Raw genomic sequence first — 20,377 nt, 5'->3', positions numbered from 1 at the left:
TAATTACAAAAAAGGACCAAAAAAAAGTGATGCTAAAAACCCAAGTAAAGTAATTAAGTATAGAAAGGGATACATCCTCTTTGTTAACTAGGGTCCATTCTAGTTGATCCCTGATCAACCAGTACTTGAGTGCCTCCTACACAACAAACTAGTTGGCATTGAGATGGTAAAAAAAGAAAAAATATCTCTTATTGGGTAATTTTCTATTGCAAACTGTATTTTTTTAGGATGTAGTTACCATGGTATTGAGATTGAGAATAGACGTTCTTTTGAAGATCCGTTTGATCAATGTAGACAGTGTGTTTGTCTGGTAAGTAAAGCCTTTTGTTTTCCCTTGAATGTCTAATCTCAAGAATATTTACCTCCTCAAACAAGGAGTTTATGTAATCACACTGGTAGATTTGTTATTATGTCTGTCTGTAGTGTTAGCAAGACTATTGCATTACATTATAGTCATTTTGAAGTACTATTTCATTTTTGTTATTGTTAGGATGGTGAAGTAGAATGTCAGAATCGTCCTTGCTCTCCAGTTTCATGTTCCGGATCAGTAGTTCCAAAAATACCAGAAGGTGAATGCTGTCCTAGGTGTATTGGTAAGTTCATAGAGTGTGATTCTTCCCTGGTTTTCCAATGTGTTCTCTTCTACCTCTATTTCTGTCTTCTACTTTCTCCTTGTCTTTCAACTGTGTTCTACTTCTGCCTCTACTAATGTGTCCTTGTCTTTCCACTGTGTTCTACTTCTGCCTCTACGAATGTATCCTTGTCTTTCAACTGTATTCTACTTCTGCCTCTACTACTGTTTCTTTGTCTTTCAACTGTGTTCTACTTCTGCCTCTACTAATGTCTCCTTGTCTTTCCACTGTGTTCTACTTCTGCCTCTACGAATGTATCCTTGTCTTTCAACTGTGTTCTGCTTCTGCCTCTACTAATGTCTCCTTGTCTTTCCACTGTGTTCTACTTCTGCCTATACTAATGTCTCCTTGTCTTTCCACTGTGTTCTACTTCTGCCTCTACTAGTGTGTCCTTGTCTTTCAACTGTGTTCTACTTCTGCCTCTACGAATGTATCCTTGTCTTTCAACTGTGTTCTACTTCTGCCTCTACTACTGTCTCCTTGTCTTCAACTGTGTTCTACTTCTGCCTCTACTAATGTGTCCCTTGTCTTCAACTGTGTTCTACTTCTGTCTATACTACTATCTTCTTGTCTTCAACTGTGTTCTACTTCTGTCTATACTACTATCTTCTTGTCTTCAACTGTGTTCTACTTCTGCCTCTACTAATGTGTCCTTGTCTTTCAACTGTGTTCTACTTCTGCCTCTACTACTGTCTCCTTGTCTTCAACTGTGTTCTACTTCTGCCTCTACTAATGTGTCCTTGTCTTCAACTGCGTTTTACTTCTGCCTCTACTACTATCTTCTTGTCTTCAACTGTGTTCTACTTCTGCCTCTACTACTGTCTCCTTGTCTTTCAACTGTGTTCTACTTCTACCTCTATGAATGTGTCCTTGTCTTTCAACTCTGTTCTACTTCTGCCTCTACTACTGTCTCCTTGTCTTCAACTGTGTTCTACTTCTGCCTCTACTAATGTGTCCTTGTCTTCAACTGTGTTCTACTTCTGCCTCTACTACTGTCTCCTTGTCTTTCAACTGTGTTCTACTTCTACCTCTATTTCTGTCTTCTTGTCTTTCAACTGTGTTCTACTTCTGGCTCTACTAATGTGTCCTTGTCTTTCAACTGTGTTCTACTTATGCCTCTACTAATATTTCCTTGTCTTTTAACTGTGTTCTACTTCTGCCTCTACTAATGTTTCCCTGTCTTTTAACTGTGTTCTACTTCTGCCTCCTCTGATCTGTCCTTCTATTGTTAAAGTTAAAGCTACAGGTTATTAGAATCATAATAAAAATGCTAAATACTTCTGCCTCTACTAATGTGTCCTTGTCTTTCAACTGTGTTCTACTTCTGCCTCTACTACTGTCTCCTTGTCTTCAACTGTGTTCTACTTCTGCCTCTACTAATGTGTCCTTGTCTTCAACTGCGTTCTACTTCTGCCTCTACTACTATCTTCTTGTCTTCAACTGTGTTCTACTTCTGCCTCTACTACTGTCTCCTTGTCTTTCAACTGTGTTCTACTTCTACCTCTATGAATGTGTCCTTGTCTTTCAGTTTCAACTCTGTTCTACTTCTGCCTCTACTACTGTCTCCTTGTCTTCAACTGTGTTCTACTTCTGCCTCTACTAATGTGTCCTTGTCTTCAACTGTGTTCTACTTCTGCCTCTACTACTGTCTCCTTGTCTTTCAACTGTGTTCTACTTCTACCTCTATTTCTGTCTTCTTGTCTTTCAACTGTGTTCTACTTCTGCCTCTACTAATGTTTCCCTGTCTTTTAACTGTGTTCTACTTCTGCCTCCTCTGATCTGTCCTTCTATTGTTAAAGTTAAAGCTACAGGTTATTAGAATCATAATAAAAATGCTAAATATGTTAAAGCTTGGTTCCCAATAGTACAAAGTGACAGTTCAGATAATCCATTACTCATGATTTGTTAAATTACTTGCTTTGCGTTTACATCCTTGTGTTGCGTCCTAGTAGGAACCAAACTGTAGTCACCAAAAGGAAGACTCAAATGGGTTTCATTACTGCAATAAACTATGTTGATATTTGTTTTTGAAGATTGTACGTATGGTGGTAGAGTATATCGTAATGGTGAAAGCTTCCCAAACCCACGAAATAACTGTAACACATGTCTGTGCTTGGTCGGATATGTTGAATGCCAAGCTTTACCATGTCCACCTTCAAACTGTGATTATCCACTCACAGGAGGATGTTGTTCAACTTGTGATGGTGAGTCCAATGTTTTTTTTTTATGGGAAGGGAATTATACTTATAATGTAATTTTGGTTTTCTACCATCAAAACCTATTTTTGTCTCAAATGTGTCCTTTTAATAAGGTTCTACTGTATCTAAAAAATCTATTTCTATATTTTAGGTTGCACCTATAAAAATGTTGATCTGAGAGATGGACAGGTCATTGAAGATCCTAGCAACAAATGCACAATGTGCATTTGCAGTGTAAGATAAGCTTTTGTTTTTTTGTTCTTAGTTAGAGTTCACTGGGATCAGTTTTAATATCAAGAATTAGAAAAGATACCCACCAGAGCTAAATCAAGTGATTTGAATGTAGATTAAAACTTTCCCAGTGCAATTCCAGTCATTTTTATACTCCATTACCCACCTCCGCAACACCCACAATCCCACCACCCGGGTATTTTTCTAATGTAGTTTAAAACCTTCCCACCACAATTGCTGTCAATTGTATACGGTAACAATTTGGCATATTTCTACTTCAAGAATTACATACAACCTCATTCTTGCGAATGCACTGCGTAGGGTACACAAACGTAGACTCTTTTTAGACTTTAATTGTTGATAGGATTTGGATCCAATTCATTATTTTTTTCATAATTTATTTATTTTTTTAATTTTCATTAGAGGGGTAATATTGAGTGTGAGCCAACACGTTGTCCTACACTGACATGCCGAAACCAACAGAAGCTACCAGGTGACTGTTGTGACACCTGTATTGATGGTAGGTATCAATGTGTCAATCATTGTGTGTATTATAATTTGTGCAAATATTAAGACGATTTTTAGCTAAATAAAAAAATGCTGTAAAATTACACTACATTTGATCATCATGAAGGCACATTAGAGAGCTTTTGATTTACAAAATGACCAAACATGCGCATATTGTGTTGTTAGTTGCCACATGGAAGTAGACTCTGCCAAAACTGTGTCGACAAATGCGCACAATGAATTAACATAACGTAACTAGTTCCTAAGTTGTCACAAAAGCGAAACTCTGTATTGATATGAAAAATACTGTATAAATATTATGTTTAACTTTGATTTTGCAGATTATCCATGTGTTGTACTTGGGGTACAGTTTCCTTCAGGAGAGGTCATTCCGCATCCAAATAATCCTTGTGAACTCTGTTCTTGCGATAATGGTTTAATGACCATTAATATTGAGCCATGTCCTGTAACAAACTGCCCATACCCTTTACGAGGAGAGTGTTGCCTGACTTGTGAAGGTACATTGGAATGTTGTGTACTAAATGTTATTTAGGCTTTATCTATTTTGTAGTCTGAAGTAAATAGCATAACATTTGTTTATGAAGGTTATTAAAATATAATTATAATAATTTCTTACTGAAAATGTTTTAATAGACACTTGGTGATCATGGTTATTGTTTTCTCATGTTTCAGAGGGTTGTACTTATGCTGGAAATAACTATGTGACTGGTACTTCATTCAGTAGTGACAACAGCGACCCATGTCAGATCTGCACTTGCTCTGTAGGTTCAAGTAATTCATTATTTAAATTTGTGTATTCAATGATCTTGTCATCTGATTTTCTCTTTTAAAGGATTTAGGCATGATGAGATCCATGATCTGGTCATCTCATCATTACTTCTAAAAGATATAGACTAGAAGTTATAATTGTCTATACATCTGCTTGGTCCATGTATCAATCCTGTCAGGAAAGACGATGACATCAGATCCAAAGTATTATTAAACTAAGTTTAAAACAACTTCTCTGCTGCTGATGAGATCTGATGGGTTTATTTGTTAAAATATTATATATTATTTCAGAGAGGTTTTGTGACATGTGAAAGAAAAACCTGTCCACCTGTGCAGTGTTTCCACGCGGTTGAACAACCAGGCGAGTGCTGCCCTGTCTGCAGTGACTGCTCATATGAAGGCCGGGAATACAGAAACGGTGCAACCTTTAATGACACTTTGGACACATGCCGTCAATGTAGATGCTTGGTAAGTAATTGGTTGTATTGGTCTATTCATTGTAAAGATTAGAGAGTTTTTGTTTTGTAGAACCTAGAATCTGGGAATCACAAAGTCCCAAGATGTAAACAGTGAATTAACATGACTAGTTGCTAGGTTCCAAATCGATAGTTCCCTATTGCTTTATTTTAAACTGCAGTTATACCACATTGTCAAGTAGAGAATAAAACCAACTTAAAAAAATGAAGGAGATTTTGTTGTGACAGATCATTTCTGATATGTTACATATTTTTCCAACAACATTTTAGCTTTTTTTTGCTCTTAATTTTTTTACTACTGTCTGCTCAGAGATCTCTTGTAATTCCACATCAGGCTAAAGACTTTGATAGCTTAGACAGTTTTACAAATGGGGAAGGTTTCAGAAACTTTAGGGATAGTTGACAGGTCTGATAACCCATAAGCCCAACCCAGTTATTATTATAAGGCATGTACACTCTGTCTTGTTATTCTTCATTTTAGAATGGAAATGTGAAATGTGCCACCAAGCAGTGTTTACCAGCCATGTGTACCCATCCAGCCACTGATAGATGTGGATGCAGGGAGTGCAGTGGTTAGTATTAAAGATATAAAGTAGTATCTGGACAGCTACCTCCTCCTCAATTATTCCCCAAATTGTACTTCCTATGGTATCCCTTTGTGGCTCACATAAGGAGGGATGAGTACTATGTCTTTAAGGTTTCTGGGTTAGAAGGTAGGATGGGGGCATAGAGAGAGTGTGGTTGGTAGTTGTTTTGTGGTGAATTGTCCCCTGGGGTAGTTTTCAAGTTGACCTGGGTATGTGTAAGGAATTGTTACCATAGGAAGTACTTACCCAAGATGTAGTTGTCCAAAGATAGTTGTCTAACGAACAGTTATTCTGGTAGTTGCCTAGAGATAGTTGTCTGAAGTAGTACAATTTTGTGGGTATTTGTTCGGGGGTTGTTGTTCTAGAATGTTTTAGCAAAACAACTAAATCACCAGTAAAATCCATGCCTTCTAAACTTGTGTTCCGTATGAGGTAGTAGTAGTGCAATTTTTAACAATTAGCTTTTAACTGCCTAGCTAAATTGAAGCTATTTTGTTGTTTAAATCTATTATTCTATTTGTTGATGTAGATTGCATGATGGATGAAGTATTTGCTAGAACTGGACAAATATTTGAAAATCCCAATGACAGATGCCAAGATTGCCTGTGCCTTGTGAGTGTCTTTTCAATTATAATAGCATTTACATGATATTCATTATAATAGCTTTATTAGAGGTTAAACATTATACTTTATCAATTTAATGCAACCCAACAGCAGATGCCTTTGCCTATTCTTATAAAGTATGTCTCACTACAAAGCTTGTGTTTCTAGCACTGTTGTGTTAGTCAGGTATTGAACCTGTGTTCTTAGGATTGGTAACATGATAACGGCTGCCATGCTACAATGCTAACCTTTAGGCCTAGATAATGGCTAGGCATGCACCTTTCACACAAAATTGAGAAATATCTCACTTATGTGTAATCGGTGAATATGGCCATTGACCCTGAGATAAGTGAGCTCTTAATTATTATCACTTACATTGTATACTGGTGACATTTTCACTTTATTTATAACTTTATAGTACTGTATTGATTATAATTTTTGTTATACATTGATTGATTTAGGCTGGTTATATACGATGCACCAATAGACAGTGCCCCACCCTATCCTCCATGTGTCTGGACCCTATCATGCTGCCTGGAGAGTGCTGTCCATCCTGCAGAAAAATGGGTAGGAAATAAAGATATTTCTAAATTTAATCAATTGCAGTGTAATTTTAATTGTTTTAGTTTTCCGATTGCTTCTTCATATAATATAATACAGAGTTCAAAAAAGGATTGAATAACTTCCCTCACTATAAACTAACTTTTTAATTTAATTTTAAAGGTTGTATTGATAGACAAGAACTCAATCCATGTGAGGAATGCGATTGTATAAATGGACAGTGGTCATGCAGCCGGAGGGAATGTCCAACACCACAATGTCCACATCCAGGACTGGGAAGGTGTTGTATGGAGTGTGATGGTAAGAAAAACAGGTGTCAATCTACATCTGAATTGCATAATATCATTATAAGAATTATCATTAAAACTTTAGATCAAAATGCATATCAAAACATTATACAGTAGATGGTATTCCCTGTGGTTGGCTGCAGTATTAATACATATATTATTCATCGTTTGTTTCACAGGGAAGTGTCCCCTTAATAGTGGTGTTTTATCAATTCTGGTGTCCCAAAAGAGAGATTCTACTGTATATAAAAAACATAGATTAAAAATATTTTGTTTTAATTATACATTAGGGTGTACATATAATGGTAAACCATGGGCAAATGGAGATGAATTCCCTGATCCAGCTGATGGCTGCAGAAGCTGTCTATGCGTTGTAAGTAATCATGTTGTTGAGTGAAAAATAGAAATGGGATATACACATGTGATGTTTACTTTTGAAAGCTGTACCATTTTCATCTGCCTTTATATGCATGTCAAATTGTTTTCAGTACAACCTCTATTAATAGGACACCTTTGGGACCCAACACAGTGTCCTCGTAATAGAGGTGTTTCCTGAATAGGGCTGTCCCCTTAATAGGGCTGTCCCCTTAATAGGTATGTCCCCATAATAGGGGTATCCCAAAGGAGGGGTTTTGCTGTATCTTGATTATTTCATTGACCCTTATAGTATGTCTATTGCTGGATTAACGACATCGTGTGTTTACTATGCAAAACTTTAATTAAATAACTTAAGTTATGTTCTTTTTATTGAATTTCTTTAGAATGGTATTGTGACCTGCTCTGACCCAGTGTGCGATGTGCCTAAATGTAGAAATCCAATCGTTCCTGCTGGCCAGTGTTGTCCAGTTTGTATTGGTGAGTAATACTACTATTTAAAACAGTTTCAATTTTGTATTTGTAGGTTTTGAATACTTAACTGGATAAGCAAGGAATGAATGAACTTTATCACAATGGTCATAATACTTCATTAATAGTAGAATTATAATAACCATATCTTTCCAAAAATGCATTCACATTATATAATTGTTTATTTCTGTCAGGAACTTGTGTAATAGATGATTTAGTTGTGGATGATGGTGACAACTACATTCCAGCATCAGATCCATGTGCCTCTTGCACTTGTAGAGTAAGTTAATACTAAAATTTCATTAATACCAATGACAACATAATATTATCATCATCATCAAATTATCGGTTAATTTTTTTAACTAATCAGATAATAAAATTCAAGTGCACATGATTAATTATTATTATCAGAGCACAATTCCAACAACGCAACAATTTGTCCTTCAATATTACATTTACGGATAATTATCTGATTTTAATGAAAAAAATTTTCTTTTCTTTTTATAGAATGGTCAAGTTTTCTGTGAAACTATTCAATGTCAACAATACTGTACTCATCCTCAACTACAGCCAGGCCAATGTTGCCCTAACTGTCTAGGTAAATAAAATAATAACTATTTAAATGTCTCTTAGTGGTTGTTTATGTTATCTGTTCTATTTCTACCTATTTTATATATAAAACTCTGTAATATGAATTTTTTCTACATTTTTATTTAGACTGTAACTACAATGGAATTTTCTATAGAAATAATGCAGTGTTTGTACCTCAGAATAACAACTGCCAAGAATGTATATGCCAGGTAAGTTTTATAAGCTGAAAAATATAAATACTCGCTTTCAAGAGTAGTTTAAAAGCTTCTGAGCACAATTCCATTTTGATACACCTTATGGATGTGTGCAGTAGCAAGAATGTTTACACCAGACAAAGGTACAAACTCTTTCCCTTATTTGTATAGATTTTCAAAATATTTGTGTATATAATAGGGATATCCAATCATGATCTACTTTTTTCCCCTATATTAGACAGGTAATGTGATCTGTGATCAGGTTCAATGTCCACTGCTGCCATGTCCAAACCCAATCAATATGCCTAACCAATGCTGTCAGATTTGTCCAGGTATGTAGTGTATTCGGTTACATTTGGTACCGTTCCTTATCGACCAATTGACCAGTCAAAGTTGCTCTTTGCGTACTTCAGCAATAGGTGTCTCAGTTTTCATGTGTGGACTACGATGATGTGCAGTATACCTACACACTCATCATGTATCCATGGCAGCTTAACAAAAGCCTCACTAGGCTTAGAAAGATAAGCTAGCCCAAGTAATATTATTCTGTAGTAGTTAGTCCAATGGTTACTGATTCTTTGAAAAATGCAGATATGATTCTGACTAGCCATTGGTAAATTCTTGTATCGTAGAAGTTGTTTTGCAGTCACACTGCATCCAACTGTGTGCCACTATTAATTAGCTGTAAGGTGCAGAGTAACATAAACTCTATAGCTGAACATTAACACATAAATAATTCTGTTTACTTTCCCAGTATGCTTGTTCCGTGGCTATGAATATTTGGATGGAGCATCTTGGCTGGTTGAAAGTGATTCTTGCACACAGTGTGAATGCATTGTAAGTATTTTTGTATGAGTCACCATTCAGTGTGGATTTTCTGGACATCCTAAGAACTTAAGCCTGGTTCCCCACTTGGATGATTTGATTGATCATATGAACTGCTGCTTGTGATTGGTCAACTCACTTGCGCTGACATTGTGTGTTGTCTTCTATTTTATCATCTTCCTTGACATAACTAACACAGATGTTGCATCCCTTCAGATTTTCCCTGTATTGAACCCTACTGTTAAGTACTAAATATATTGTTAGATTCCTGTTACCATTGTTTTATATCTTTCCCTCTGTTAAAATATGTATACCTCCCAAAATGTTTAACTTGGGGGTGTTGGAGGTCTGCTAACTAAAGTATGTAACCGAAGAATAAACCTAATTGTAACTAGTTCTCTTACAAATTTTGAAAGTAGTATTATTTTAGAAGTAGAATGAGTCTTCTCGGATAAGGAATATAAAAGTGTACATATCTAGCTCATGTGCACTTTAAAGAACCTAGTACATCTTTCGAGATGAGTAGGGTGTTGCCCCGGTGTAATAGTACATCACAGCCACTGATCATAACTGGGCCCTCTGGGAGACCAGTCTTTGACTGAAGAGGTTGCCCAGTATAAATAAATAATATAAGCAATTGTCTTTCTTAGGGAACAACAGTATCATGTGGAAAACTTGAATGCCAAGAAGCAGACTGCAGTCACCCGGTACCTGGTGCATGCTGCCCTCTATGTGAGAGTTGTCTGTTTGAAGAGACTATCTACAACAATGGTGAAAACTTTAGGCCAGATGACTGTAGGGACTGCATCTGTACAGTAAGTTCGTTTGTGTGTTCATGATTGGTAAAGCTCTCTTTACACTATCAAACTAGTTTGACAAAAAAAGTATGATGTGCCTAGATATGGTAATGATATGCCCAAATATGGTAGTGGTATGACATCATCATGTCCATATATGGCCACATCACATTTTGTTATCACATAAAGTTTGATAGTATAGACAGAGCTTTACATTCTAATAAAAATTATGTAACTATTGGGGAAAGTGTTTACAATGGTGAAGGGTAGAGTTCTAGTAGTTTGATGTTTGCAAAAGATATTTGTGGGGATGATCTAAATGGAATTAATGTTATAATGGTGAAAATGAAAAAGATATAAAGGAGGTACCAATGTCACTGAAAATTGTGAAGATGATGACGACATTATAGATGAGGCTATGAAAAATGACAATGTTGTGAATAACAATGCTGTAGACAATGATGCTGTACACGACAATGATGCTTTAGAGGTTTTCTTTGTATAATTTTTTAATATTTGACCATGTAATTTTTTTTATAGGCTGGTAATGTACAGTGTATTGAACAAACGTGTGCACCACTCACTTGTTTAGACAGAATCCATGTTTGGGGAGAATGCTGCGAGAAATGTAGAGGTAAGTTTTTAATAATTTTTATTCTGTACAGAAAATACACTACAGTCTACTGTAAATTATGACTATAAAGCTCTATCTACACTAGCAAACTTTATGTGATAACAAAAAATGTAATGTTCCCATAATATGGACACGATGATGGCATATCGCTACCATATTTGGGCACACTTTTTTGTCAAATTAGTTTAATAGTGTAGACAGAGCTTTATGCTCCTAAACTGATGAATGTTTTGCAATGAAACTTGGTATGTCTTATTTGAACTCTATACAATATATACATATTTTATTCATTATGCCCCAGTATGTATTGTATGTGTAAAAATTAGATGTAAAAATGCCAGTTCATTAGATGTACTGTACGTGAATACTTTTCATATGGGAAATTAAATTGTACACCAATTTTAGATTGAAATGTCTGGGAAAACAAACAACGGTGCTGTGGTGTAATTCAATATATAGTATTAGAGAGAGATAGCAAGCTTTTAAGAAGCTAGTACTTTGTCAGGGCTACTGATAATAAAACTTAATTTATTTGCTATTTTTTAGGGTGTGTCTACGACAACATTGAGTATGCAAGTGGTAAATCTTGGCAATCTACTTCTAACCCCTGTCTATCATGTAACTGTCATGTGAGTATTAGATCATTATGTAAACCATTAATACTTGAATATTGTTTGAAGGTTTGCATGGTGAAATCAAATGTTGATATAAAGTTTGCGGTACACCACGTATATTAGTTCTGAAAAGAACGTTTCGTTCAATACACTTTGATCAAAGTATATTGATCGAAATGTCGAGAAACTCAACAGTTCTTTTCAGAACTAATATACGTGGTGTACCGCCATCAATACTTGTTTACTTGTTTCCTGAATAGCAAAGCTAATTCTTGGGTAGAGGCTAGACAATGCCAATAAGACAAGGGTGCCAATTTTTGTGGGTGGCTGACCAGTGATAGCTCAAGACATGTTTAAAAGATAGTAATTGTTATCAACATTTCCAGACCTGGTGTTAACGTTTTAGTAATTTTAAAACACATTTTAATAGCTGTGGTAAAAAAAAGGAAGTTCCCAAGTAGTTATATCCACATCAACATACATAGCAATTTGTTTATTATAAGTCCAAAGGGTTTATGAATAGTAACTACAACTAATGACAAGGATAGACTTATATTTCTCATAGGTAGGTTTGTTCATTCCAATGCCAGCACCTATCATAAGAATCCTTGTATGCTTACCACCTAGGCCTACATTATAGATAATTTCTGCTTTTAATTATCATTTACTGTAATTGTAATTTGCTGATTATATAAAAGTATGCATATTTATTTACATACAGGAGGGTACTACCATGTGTACTGAGCTACAGTGTATCATCCCTGACTTTTGTACAAATCCAGTCATGGTGGAGGACCAATGTTGTCCTATATGCCCAGGTAAAAGACATAGTTGAATTAGCATTAAAGAAAGGGTTTGTAGTAGGGGTTGGGGATGAGTTTCTGCATAAAAAAGTAATAGACACAGTGGAGAGATAAACAATATATCCACAACTGTAAAAACAGATATTCAGTGATTAATTTACTGTGAACATAATTATTGTCACTGTTGTTATACACAAAATAGTGTTCATGGCTTTTCCAGGAAAGATTGTTAATATTTGAACATACTGATTTTAATAATCTACAATTCAGATTGTGTTCTGCATGCTTAACCTTGACTTAACTTGATCTAAACCTTTTTGAACCTTTTTTAATTACGTATCTGTAGGATGTGAAATTGGTGGTTTAACATACAATGAAGGTGACAGGTTCCAACCCAGTAGTGACCCATGTGAAACATGCTACTGTATGGTAAGATAAGATATTTCTTAAAATCACAACTTAGCCTCAACTTAGCTCATTTGCAGAATTTAGTACATAATGCATTGGCTAAATAATAGCGTAAATAATAGATATAGGAAAATATCTACCTATCATTCTGGTAAAACTATATACCATCATCTTTACCTCTAGTTTGAATTTCTCTATTACTTATTTTCTATTTGTAGAATGGTTTAACATGTTACAGAGAACCTTGCCCATCCTTGATTGACTGTCCAAGTCAAAATATTGTCCAGCCCGCCCCAGGCGAGTGCTGTCCATCATGCAATGCAGGTGAGAAATAACAATTTTCTGAGACTACAATTTAATTTGTATTTTATTCAATAGAGGAGATACCCATTACATAGTACAGCTTTCAACGGACAATGCAAGAGCCCTATTATTTGATGAATCAGTACTCCAGTGTAATTCCTACCCTTTCAAATAATAAACTAGGCTCTTCAAAGTGCACAAGAGCCAAGAGTGTACACTGGACCTGCAGTTTTAAGTCCTTATCCGAGAAAACTTGTTCTACCACAAGAACTAGAGTTGAGGAAAGCCTTGAACCTGTGCCGATTTCATGGCTATGGTTTGCGGCATCCCTACCTGAACCTAATATTGGTGTTGTATATTCTGGAACAGCTGCTCCATGATCTTTTTGCTTTTCTTCCTTATATCTTTACTCTTTTTTAAAGTTAATACTAATTATATTTAATGAACGTTTCCAACAAAATTATTAAACAAGAGTGTTTTTATCTTTTAGCTGCTTCTCTGAGTTTCAACTGTTCTATACATAATATTGGAATTGAGATAAAACCATTTGGTAATAAATGCTACACTTGCACATGTGCAGTAAGTATGGTTTCATACTATAGCAATATTATTTCAAGCAGTATAACTACTGTATTTAGTTTTGTAAGTTTGAATAACATTGTTTTAAGACATCTATTATTACTACAAATAGTAATATATGTTTATGAATTTGATGGTGTGAATATTTCTTGAGGTAAGAGATTTACGGCTCTTCGATCTAAGATTTTTTTTCTGTATGTGAGGAACAATTTTTGTTTTCGTACAAAAAAGATGAACATGCATTAGAACCATTATCACCATTAGATATCACTCATATCCATTAGGTAGAACTAATATCGAACAACATGTGATGCATAATTAACCAATCAAATTGCAAGAATACACTATATGAATAAAATCAAATTTTATGACTACCAAACAAACCATAATATGATGACATTTTAGAAAATATAATGGATGGGTTTAAGATAATTATTTAGTCTTTTTATTTACCAGGAAATTGGTCGTTGGGACTGCAGAATGCAAATGTGCCCAGCACTTGATTGTCCACTCAGAGAACAGATACAAGATCCTGGTGACTGCTGTCCTCGGTGTGAAGGTAGGGGTTAAAAAAAATCAATATTACCATAAAATATGGGTAAATAGTCTTGAGGTTGCAACCTCAGATTTTTACAGCAGTTAAAATTGATATGATGCGCAATTGTTACCAGAGTATATCTATTACATAGTGTGACTGTTTTTTCTTACAGTTTGTTATGTTGGTGACCATGACAACCCGCTAGTTTATATGAACGGTGAAACATGGAAGGATCCACGGAATATCTGTGCCACTTGCACATGTAATGTAAGTTGGTATATATTCATTGTTTCTGTTTGCAAATTTTCCACTCAAGGAAAAATAGCAATCAGCCCAAGAGATAAAAATTTAATCTACAATAAAATAATAACAATGTTAGAATTAAATATGCATGACAGAAATTTTGAGAGAGAGAGTCATCAGTGCCAACAGGAGCAACTACACACTACCCAGCACCCTTTTCAATTATCTAATAAACTAATTATAATAATTGAATATTAAATGTGTGTGTCTGGGGATTAATTTATTGTAACACCAATAGTGAATGACATGCCAAAACTTTCTCCAAAGGTTGGAATTTGTTTAAATGTCTGTATGACATGCATGTGCATATGATATGATATGCATGTCATACATGCAGCTGCGTTTTAACTTTGATCATACCATGTCATGTTTGAGGTAGCTGCTGGCTTGAGATTGTCCACCTCGAAACATTCCTAATTCATTAACCTACTCCCCAAAAAGATGAATTGTTTACGTTGTTGTTGCCTAGGATCGCAGATTATTACTAGAATTTTGTAGTTTTCAATTAAAAAAAATATTGAGAAAAGGTGTGAGATTTTAGGTACGTGGCGTGAGAGCCTGAGGTTGGGTCAAAAAGCACAAGCCTTACATCACATACGTACGGGAATATATGTTTGCAAGAACAGTTGCAAATACATCCATTTTAATCCATTTCTGCTTCTTGTTAGTTCAGACTAATTATACGTGTACATTTATAGGCTGGTTCAATCAGCTGTGAGATGGATCAGTGCAGACCAATCAAATGTGGTGAAGGCTTTGTTGAATTCCGTCCAGAAGGTGCTTGTTGCTCGATGTGCAGAGGTAAATTCAGGAGGAAATGTTATGTTGTAGTTATTTTAACTATAAAAGTTGAATAATGGGCAATACTAACAACCAAATATTATGATGCATGTGGATGTTAGGCCTTCACACTACATTACATTTCATGTTTTTGTCAATATTTTAGAGTTATTAGTTTCCTTGTCATGTCGTCAACTGCTTAAGTGGTCAATGCTTAGAGTAATTTTTACTTATTTTGATCTCCTTTTACACATTGTCTTTTTTTTTCTCAAGTATAACAATCTGTTCTTTTTTGTTTGGAAATGTGTGGAAAATAAATAAATGAAACAAACAAACAATGTTATAAACTCCCACCTTCAAAGTTAACTCAGCACAATTTAAGAAGTTTAACCATCCAATAGATTCATCGATTTCATTGATGACTTTTGGGAATAGAAACACCATTCTGTTTGATTTTTCATTCATTCAGTTTGATAACCTTATATATATTAAATATTGTATAGATTATAAAGATTAAATCCACAATTTTATTTTGTTTTTTCAGCAAGTGAAGTTCCATGCAATTTTGATGGTATGCTGTATCAGGTTCGTTTTTAGGGGTTTTTTTGCAAAATTAAACAATTACACTAATATTACATGTTTTATAAGTAAAAAAACTTGCAAAAAGAGAATCAGCACCTCACAACCAGAGGTTGGCTAAGCAGTTAAGACAGTAGAACCGTAATACGAGGCTCACTCGCTCCTTGGTTCTAGAAGTGGAACAAGTTCTCGGATAAAGACTATCAACCGTTTGGTGAACACAAAATGCTTGTGTGCACTTCAAAGAACCTAGCACATCTTTCGAGATGAGTAGTGGGTTACTCTGGTGTACTAGTTCAAACACAGCCACTGTCACACACACCACTACTTAAAAGTAGGCCTTCTGGTAGGCTTCCTATTTCCGTAACAATCAATATGTTGATTGTGGAACTTAAAAACGATGATAGATATCCATTATAAATATACCACATACCACCCACAAACATGTACAATACAGAGCACCACATCCGTTAGCAAATAAGCTTTGGTTTCATCTTTACCTACTTTATTGTGTATATAGTGATTCTAATTGTTACCAATTTTACCAATTTACATTGTATTATTTACTCTTGTATCTTTTTAGCCTGGTGAACAATGGAAGCGAGATGAGTGTACTTCATGTTTGTGTAATGAAGGACAGACCCGTTGTGTTCGTACTAAATGTCGTCAACTCAGATGTGAAGCGGTAAGAAACTTGTTAGCCTAACCCTAACCCTTTTTACATAATCACAAGACAGAAGACCTAAAAAATTAAATGAAAAATTACTTACTCACTTTGCCCTTAGCCGTTTGGGGGCTGTTAGGGCACCATACTCCTCCTGTCCTCCGCCATCCTCAGTGTCTTATTGTGACTCATTCTTTGACGTTGTCTTTCCAGTGTTCCTTGGGTCTTCCTCTTTTCCTCTCACCTGGTACAGTGCCTTGCATGATTGCATGCCTACTTTTTGTGCACATGACATCTCAAGGCAGGGACAGTTTGACCTTTTACAACCGTGCTATCTAATCTTATGTTTATGCTACTCTACTCCATGCCTTTAATATGTTTTAAACTTTTTCAGGATGAAATTTTGTTCCTAGCGCCTGGAGAATGTTGCCCTATGTGTATGACAAGTAGGTATCCATGTTTTAAAAACATTTTCTTAAGCTCTATCTACACTTTATGTGACAAACACAAATGTGATGTGCCCATATAGACATGATGATGTCATATCACTACCATATTTAAGCATATCACTACCATATTTGGGCACATTACACTTTTTTTGTCAAACTAGTTTGATAGTGTAGACAGAGCTTTACTCAATACAATGTAGCTCACACAGAATACATACACGTAATGTTTTAGTTTGTGTATTTTAATTGTAGTTTTGATATTATAATGCCTTCAGAAAATTAGTAATGTTCCATCTTTCTGTGAATATTATAGAAAAACCTATTATGGATTTATGAATAGAGTTACAAATAGTAACAATTCTCTCGTAAAGGTTGTTGTACAATCTAGTATGATTAGATTTGTTATGATGTTTTTATATATATAGTTTAAATGTTTTGTTAATTTTTTTATATTTTTATATGTACTGTATATGGAGAAATCTGAAATAAAGTTAAATAATAATAATAACAAAATATACCGTATTTGTTTTTGTACAGGGCCTGGAACTTGCATTGCATTTGGAGACCCACATTACAGGACCTTTGACAATAAAATTATTCACTTCCAAGGGAATTGTCGCTATATCATGGCAATGGACTGTGAGAACGAAGACTTTGTGTAAGTCCCCACTATGCACATATATTATGTAATCCATTCAAGGACTGGCTTAAGATGCACTCCAATATCCTATATTCTAAGCAGTTTAAAATTGAGACAGTACCCACAAATGATTTTGGCTAGACAAACCATGTTTTTTTTGCCATCTTACAAGTTTTGCATCTTACAAGATTGTGGACCTCGTAGTGTACATGAATGCCAAAGATATAATATGTTGCCAGTGTAAATGGGATCTTAGTCTATTATAATTGTTTATATTAATTTCTAAGATTTTATCTAGAGTATTACATTTTTTACAATCGTTTCTCTTGCATATTAATGTTGGTTCAGTTTTATATTTTGGTAGAAAATAGATAGAAAATCATACCTTTGTTTAAAAACTTATTTTTGTAGTGTTGAAGTGAAGAATGACAACAGAGGTCAAAATGGGGTATCATGGACTGATGAGGTCACAGTGATGATTGGAGGTCGTGAAGTTGAAATAGGTCAAGGTGGTGTAGTAAAGGTAGATATTTATTACTTGATGATGGCTACTTGTTTAGTTGATTCGGGACACTGAACAGATATAACCATAAAATCGGCAGACTCTCGGCTCTCCTCTCGACCATAATTCTGGTGGTAGAACAAGTCTTTTCTGATGACTTCAAACTAGAGGTCCAGTGTGCACTTTGAAGAACCCAGTGCATCTTTCAGAGTAGTAGGGGTTTACTCGTCTATCACAGCCTTTGTTATGGAAAGATAAATGAATGAACTGTAAAAAATAAAAATAAAGGACCCTAGGAGAGATAACATTGTTTTATGTGTAAAATCTATGGAAAATGGACGGTTGTCACTGTAAATTATGGATATGAAACCAAGGGTGGATCCACAGGAACGCTATAGTGTTAGCACTCAACTTCAAGGCTCTGTCTACATTATCAAACTAGTGTGATGTGTCTAAATATGGTAGTGATATGACATCATCATGTCCATACATGGGCACATCACATTTTTTTGTCACACAAAGTTTGATAATCCTGGATTCACCCATGGAAACTAAACACATAATATTTTGTTATTTTGCAATACATTTTAGGTGGATGGGTTCAATGTGATGTTGCCACATCTTGTTGCTCCTCATTTTTCTGTTGAAGTTCAAAACAACAATTTTTTTGTGACAACAAACATTGGATTAAAGGTAAAATATTATTAATTTTATTATAATATGCTTGAGTATGTTTGCTATCTGAAATGACTGTATAATCCAATTGATTTCAATTTCCAATTAAATGTCAGAATGATTATCTTGCTCCCTGAAGGGAAGGTAAATGTAATCAGGTTGGTTTGTCCGTCCTTGTGTTCATTAGTGTGTATATTTGATATGCAATCATCCAAGGCCATATATATGTATAGTGGTCTTTAATGGGAGTGAGACCTGTATTCTATTGATTTTTTTATGGACTACCAACATAGGCTACTGCACGAGGACTAGACATGCTTTGTCAAATTGATGCCTTAAGCTCTGTCTACACTATCAAATTGATGTGACAAAAAAATGTGATATGCCCATATATCATATGATATGTCATATCACCTACCATATTTGGGCACCTTTTTTGTCAAACTAGTTTGATATTGTAGACAAAGCTTTAGTCTAAAATACATCATGCTTTGACACAGTTCAGCACACAAGTATCTTTTACCACATATTGTAGATATTATGGGATGGTCGTAGTTACCTAGAGGTTAGCGTTCCGGGATCATATGCTAAGAAGATGTGTGGACTTTGTGGCAACTTTAACGGCTATCATCAAGATGACCTCAAGTTGCGATCAGGAAGAATATCCAGCTCTGTGGCGGAATTTGGGAACAGTTGGAAGGTAATATTATACAAATAAGCTTTAGTGAAAATTGTGTGTTTCAATGAATGAAATCATTGTACCATAGCACGAATATAAAAACATTTATTATTTTGTTTTATATAACATCTAAGTAGATTCTTGTCATTTGATTGAGATTGAATGTAAAAAATTGTATCAGGAGATCGCCACTGTTGCTCGCGTCGCTACATCCATTCGCAAAACAGATTGTGCGGATATTGAATTTCATGCAGAAATAGTATTTACTATTGCATGCCATCTGACTCACAAATGACAAGAATTTATTAAGGTGTTATATAATTATAAATATCCTTTTTCTGGAGATAGACGGACACAATACAAATATTTTCCCTTCACATATTCCCTTCAAAATACTTGCTTGCTGCAACTAAAGCGTGTTTTCCACTAAGCGATATGTTCGCACAAATCACAGAAAAAAAAATATCATGCTACGTTTTCCACTACAAAAGCCATTAGCCATATGCATGCGTATATATGCTGATGCTTTTGATTCCTCAAACAAATTCGACTAGTGGGAAACATGCTTAATGGACTGTACCAAGAACCTCCCAATAAAAAGATAAGGTGATAATATTTTTGGTTCTTGTTTATTACTTGGATTAATAAAATATGTATTGTTCGGTAAAAATTCACGTAAGAAATGTAATTTAACTCCAACCGGTTATGTGAAACTTATTGGTACATCACTTATATGTTGCAATACATTGATTCATTTGTTTTTTTAGACTGAAGATTACAACAATGGTAATTGTGAAGTTGAGGACGTTGACCCCTGTGCTTCAGCTTCCTACATGGCGAGAAAAATGGCAAATGCTAAATGCAGCATCTTAAAGTCGCCTCGTTTTGCCAAATGTCACGTTTCCATTCCACCCGAGGAGTATTTTGCATCTTGTGTGTATGACCTGTGTGCATGTGGGTCCAGTGACACATGCTTATGTGATGCATTGTCTGCTTATGCAGCTGAATGTAGGCAGATTGGCATCAATCTGAATTGGAGATCCGCATCGCTATGTGGTAAGTTGAAACAAGAGATTGCTACAAATCTTCAAATGTAGTTAGCA

General features: G+C 35.1%; 1 protein-coding gene across 5 annotated transcripts in view; it reads left to right on the top strand.

The window, feature by feature from the left end:
• Nucleotides 1–20,377, top strand: part of LOC144847922 (kielin/chordin-like protein) — a 57,624-nt gene that overhangs the window by 33,836 nt on the left and 3,411 nt on the right. For all 5 annotated transcript variants that reach the window (XR_013613812.1, XM_078704525.1, XM_078704545.1 and 2 more), the window contains 37 exons: nucleotides 228–310; nucleotides 491–593; nucleotides 2,666–2,836; nucleotides 2,982–3,064; nucleotides 3,485–3,581; nucleotides 3,910–4,086; nucleotides 4,262–4,350; nucleotides 4,649–4,825; nucleotides 5,315–5,405; nucleotides 5,950–6,032; nucleotides 6,485–6,590; nucleotides 6,747–6,884; nucleotides 7,162–7,244; nucleotides 7,633–7,726; nucleotides 7,912–7,997; nucleotides 8,225–8,315; nucleotides 8,435–8,517; nucleotides 8,741–8,834; nucleotides 9,257–9,339; nucleotides 9,978–10,142; nucleotides 10,665–10,758; nucleotides 11,305–11,387; nucleotides 12,094–12,190; nucleotides 12,522–12,604; nucleotides 12,802–12,907; nucleotides 13,377–13,465; nucleotides 13,922–14,024; nucleotides 14,176–14,270; nucleotides 15,005–15,107; nucleotides 15,631–15,671; nucleotides 16,249–16,350; nucleotides 16,724–16,775; nucleotides 17,316–17,436; nucleotides 17,830–17,941; nucleotides 18,512–18,613; nucleotides 19,131–19,295; nucleotides 20,042–20,330. Coding sequence is in view for 4 of the 5 variants with exons in the window: in XM_078704525.1 (XP_078560651.1) it covers nucleotides 228–310; nucleotides 491–593; nucleotides 2,666–2,836; nucleotides 2,982–3,064; nucleotides 3,485–3,581; nucleotides 3,910–4,086; nucleotides 4,262–4,350; nucleotides 4,649–4,825; nucleotides 5,315–5,405; nucleotides 5,950–6,032; nucleotides 6,485–6,590; nucleotides 6,747–6,884; nucleotides 7,162–7,244; nucleotides 7,633–7,726; nucleotides 7,912–7,997; nucleotides 8,225–8,315; nucleotides 8,435–8,517; nucleotides 8,741–8,834; nucleotides 9,257–9,339; nucleotides 9,978–10,142; nucleotides 10,665–10,758; nucleotides 11,305–11,387; nucleotides 12,094–12,190; nucleotides 12,522–12,604; nucleotides 12,802–12,907; nucleotides 13,377–13,465; nucleotides 13,922–14,024; nucleotides 14,176–14,270; nucleotides 15,005–15,107; nucleotides 15,631–15,671; nucleotides 16,249–16,350; nucleotides 16,724–16,775; nucleotides 17,316–17,436; nucleotides 17,830–17,941; nucleotides 18,512–18,613; nucleotides 19,131–19,295; nucleotides 20,042–20,330 (4,014 nt within the window). In the remaining variant the exon portion in view is untranslated. The remainder of the gene's footprint in view (nucleotides 1–227; nucleotides 311–490; nucleotides 594–2,665; nucleotides 2,837–2,981; nucleotides 3,065–3,484; nucleotides 3,582–3,909; nucleotides 4,087–4,261; nucleotides 4,351–4,648; nucleotides 4,826–5,314; nucleotides 5,406–5,949; nucleotides 6,033–6,484; nucleotides 6,591–6,746; nucleotides 6,885–7,161; nucleotides 7,245–7,632; nucleotides 7,727–7,911; nucleotides 7,998–8,224; nucleotides 8,316–8,434; nucleotides 8,518–8,740; nucleotides 8,835–9,256; nucleotides 9,340–9,977; nucleotides 10,143–10,664; nucleotides 10,759–11,304; nucleotides 11,388–12,093; nucleotides 12,191–12,521; nucleotides 12,605–12,801; nucleotides 12,908–13,376; nucleotides 13,466–13,921; nucleotides 14,025–14,175; nucleotides 14,271–15,004; nucleotides 15,108–15,630; nucleotides 15,672–16,248; nucleotides 16,351–16,723; nucleotides 16,776–17,315; nucleotides 17,437–17,829; nucleotides 17,942–18,511; nucleotides 18,614–19,130; nucleotides 19,296–20,041; nucleotides 20,331–20,377) is intronic.

The sequence above is a fragment of the Antedon bifida genome, chromosome 1 (genome assembly GCF_963402885.1).
Source record: "Antedon bifida chromosome 1, ecAntBifi1.1, whole genome shotgun sequence".
Lineage (NCBI taxonomy): Eukaryota > Metazoa > Echinodermata > Crinoidea > Comatulida > Antedonidae > Antedon > Antedon bifida.
The sequence above is the reverse complement of the archived record's forward strand: the minus strand, read 5'-3'. Positions and strand labels throughout refer to the sequence as shown.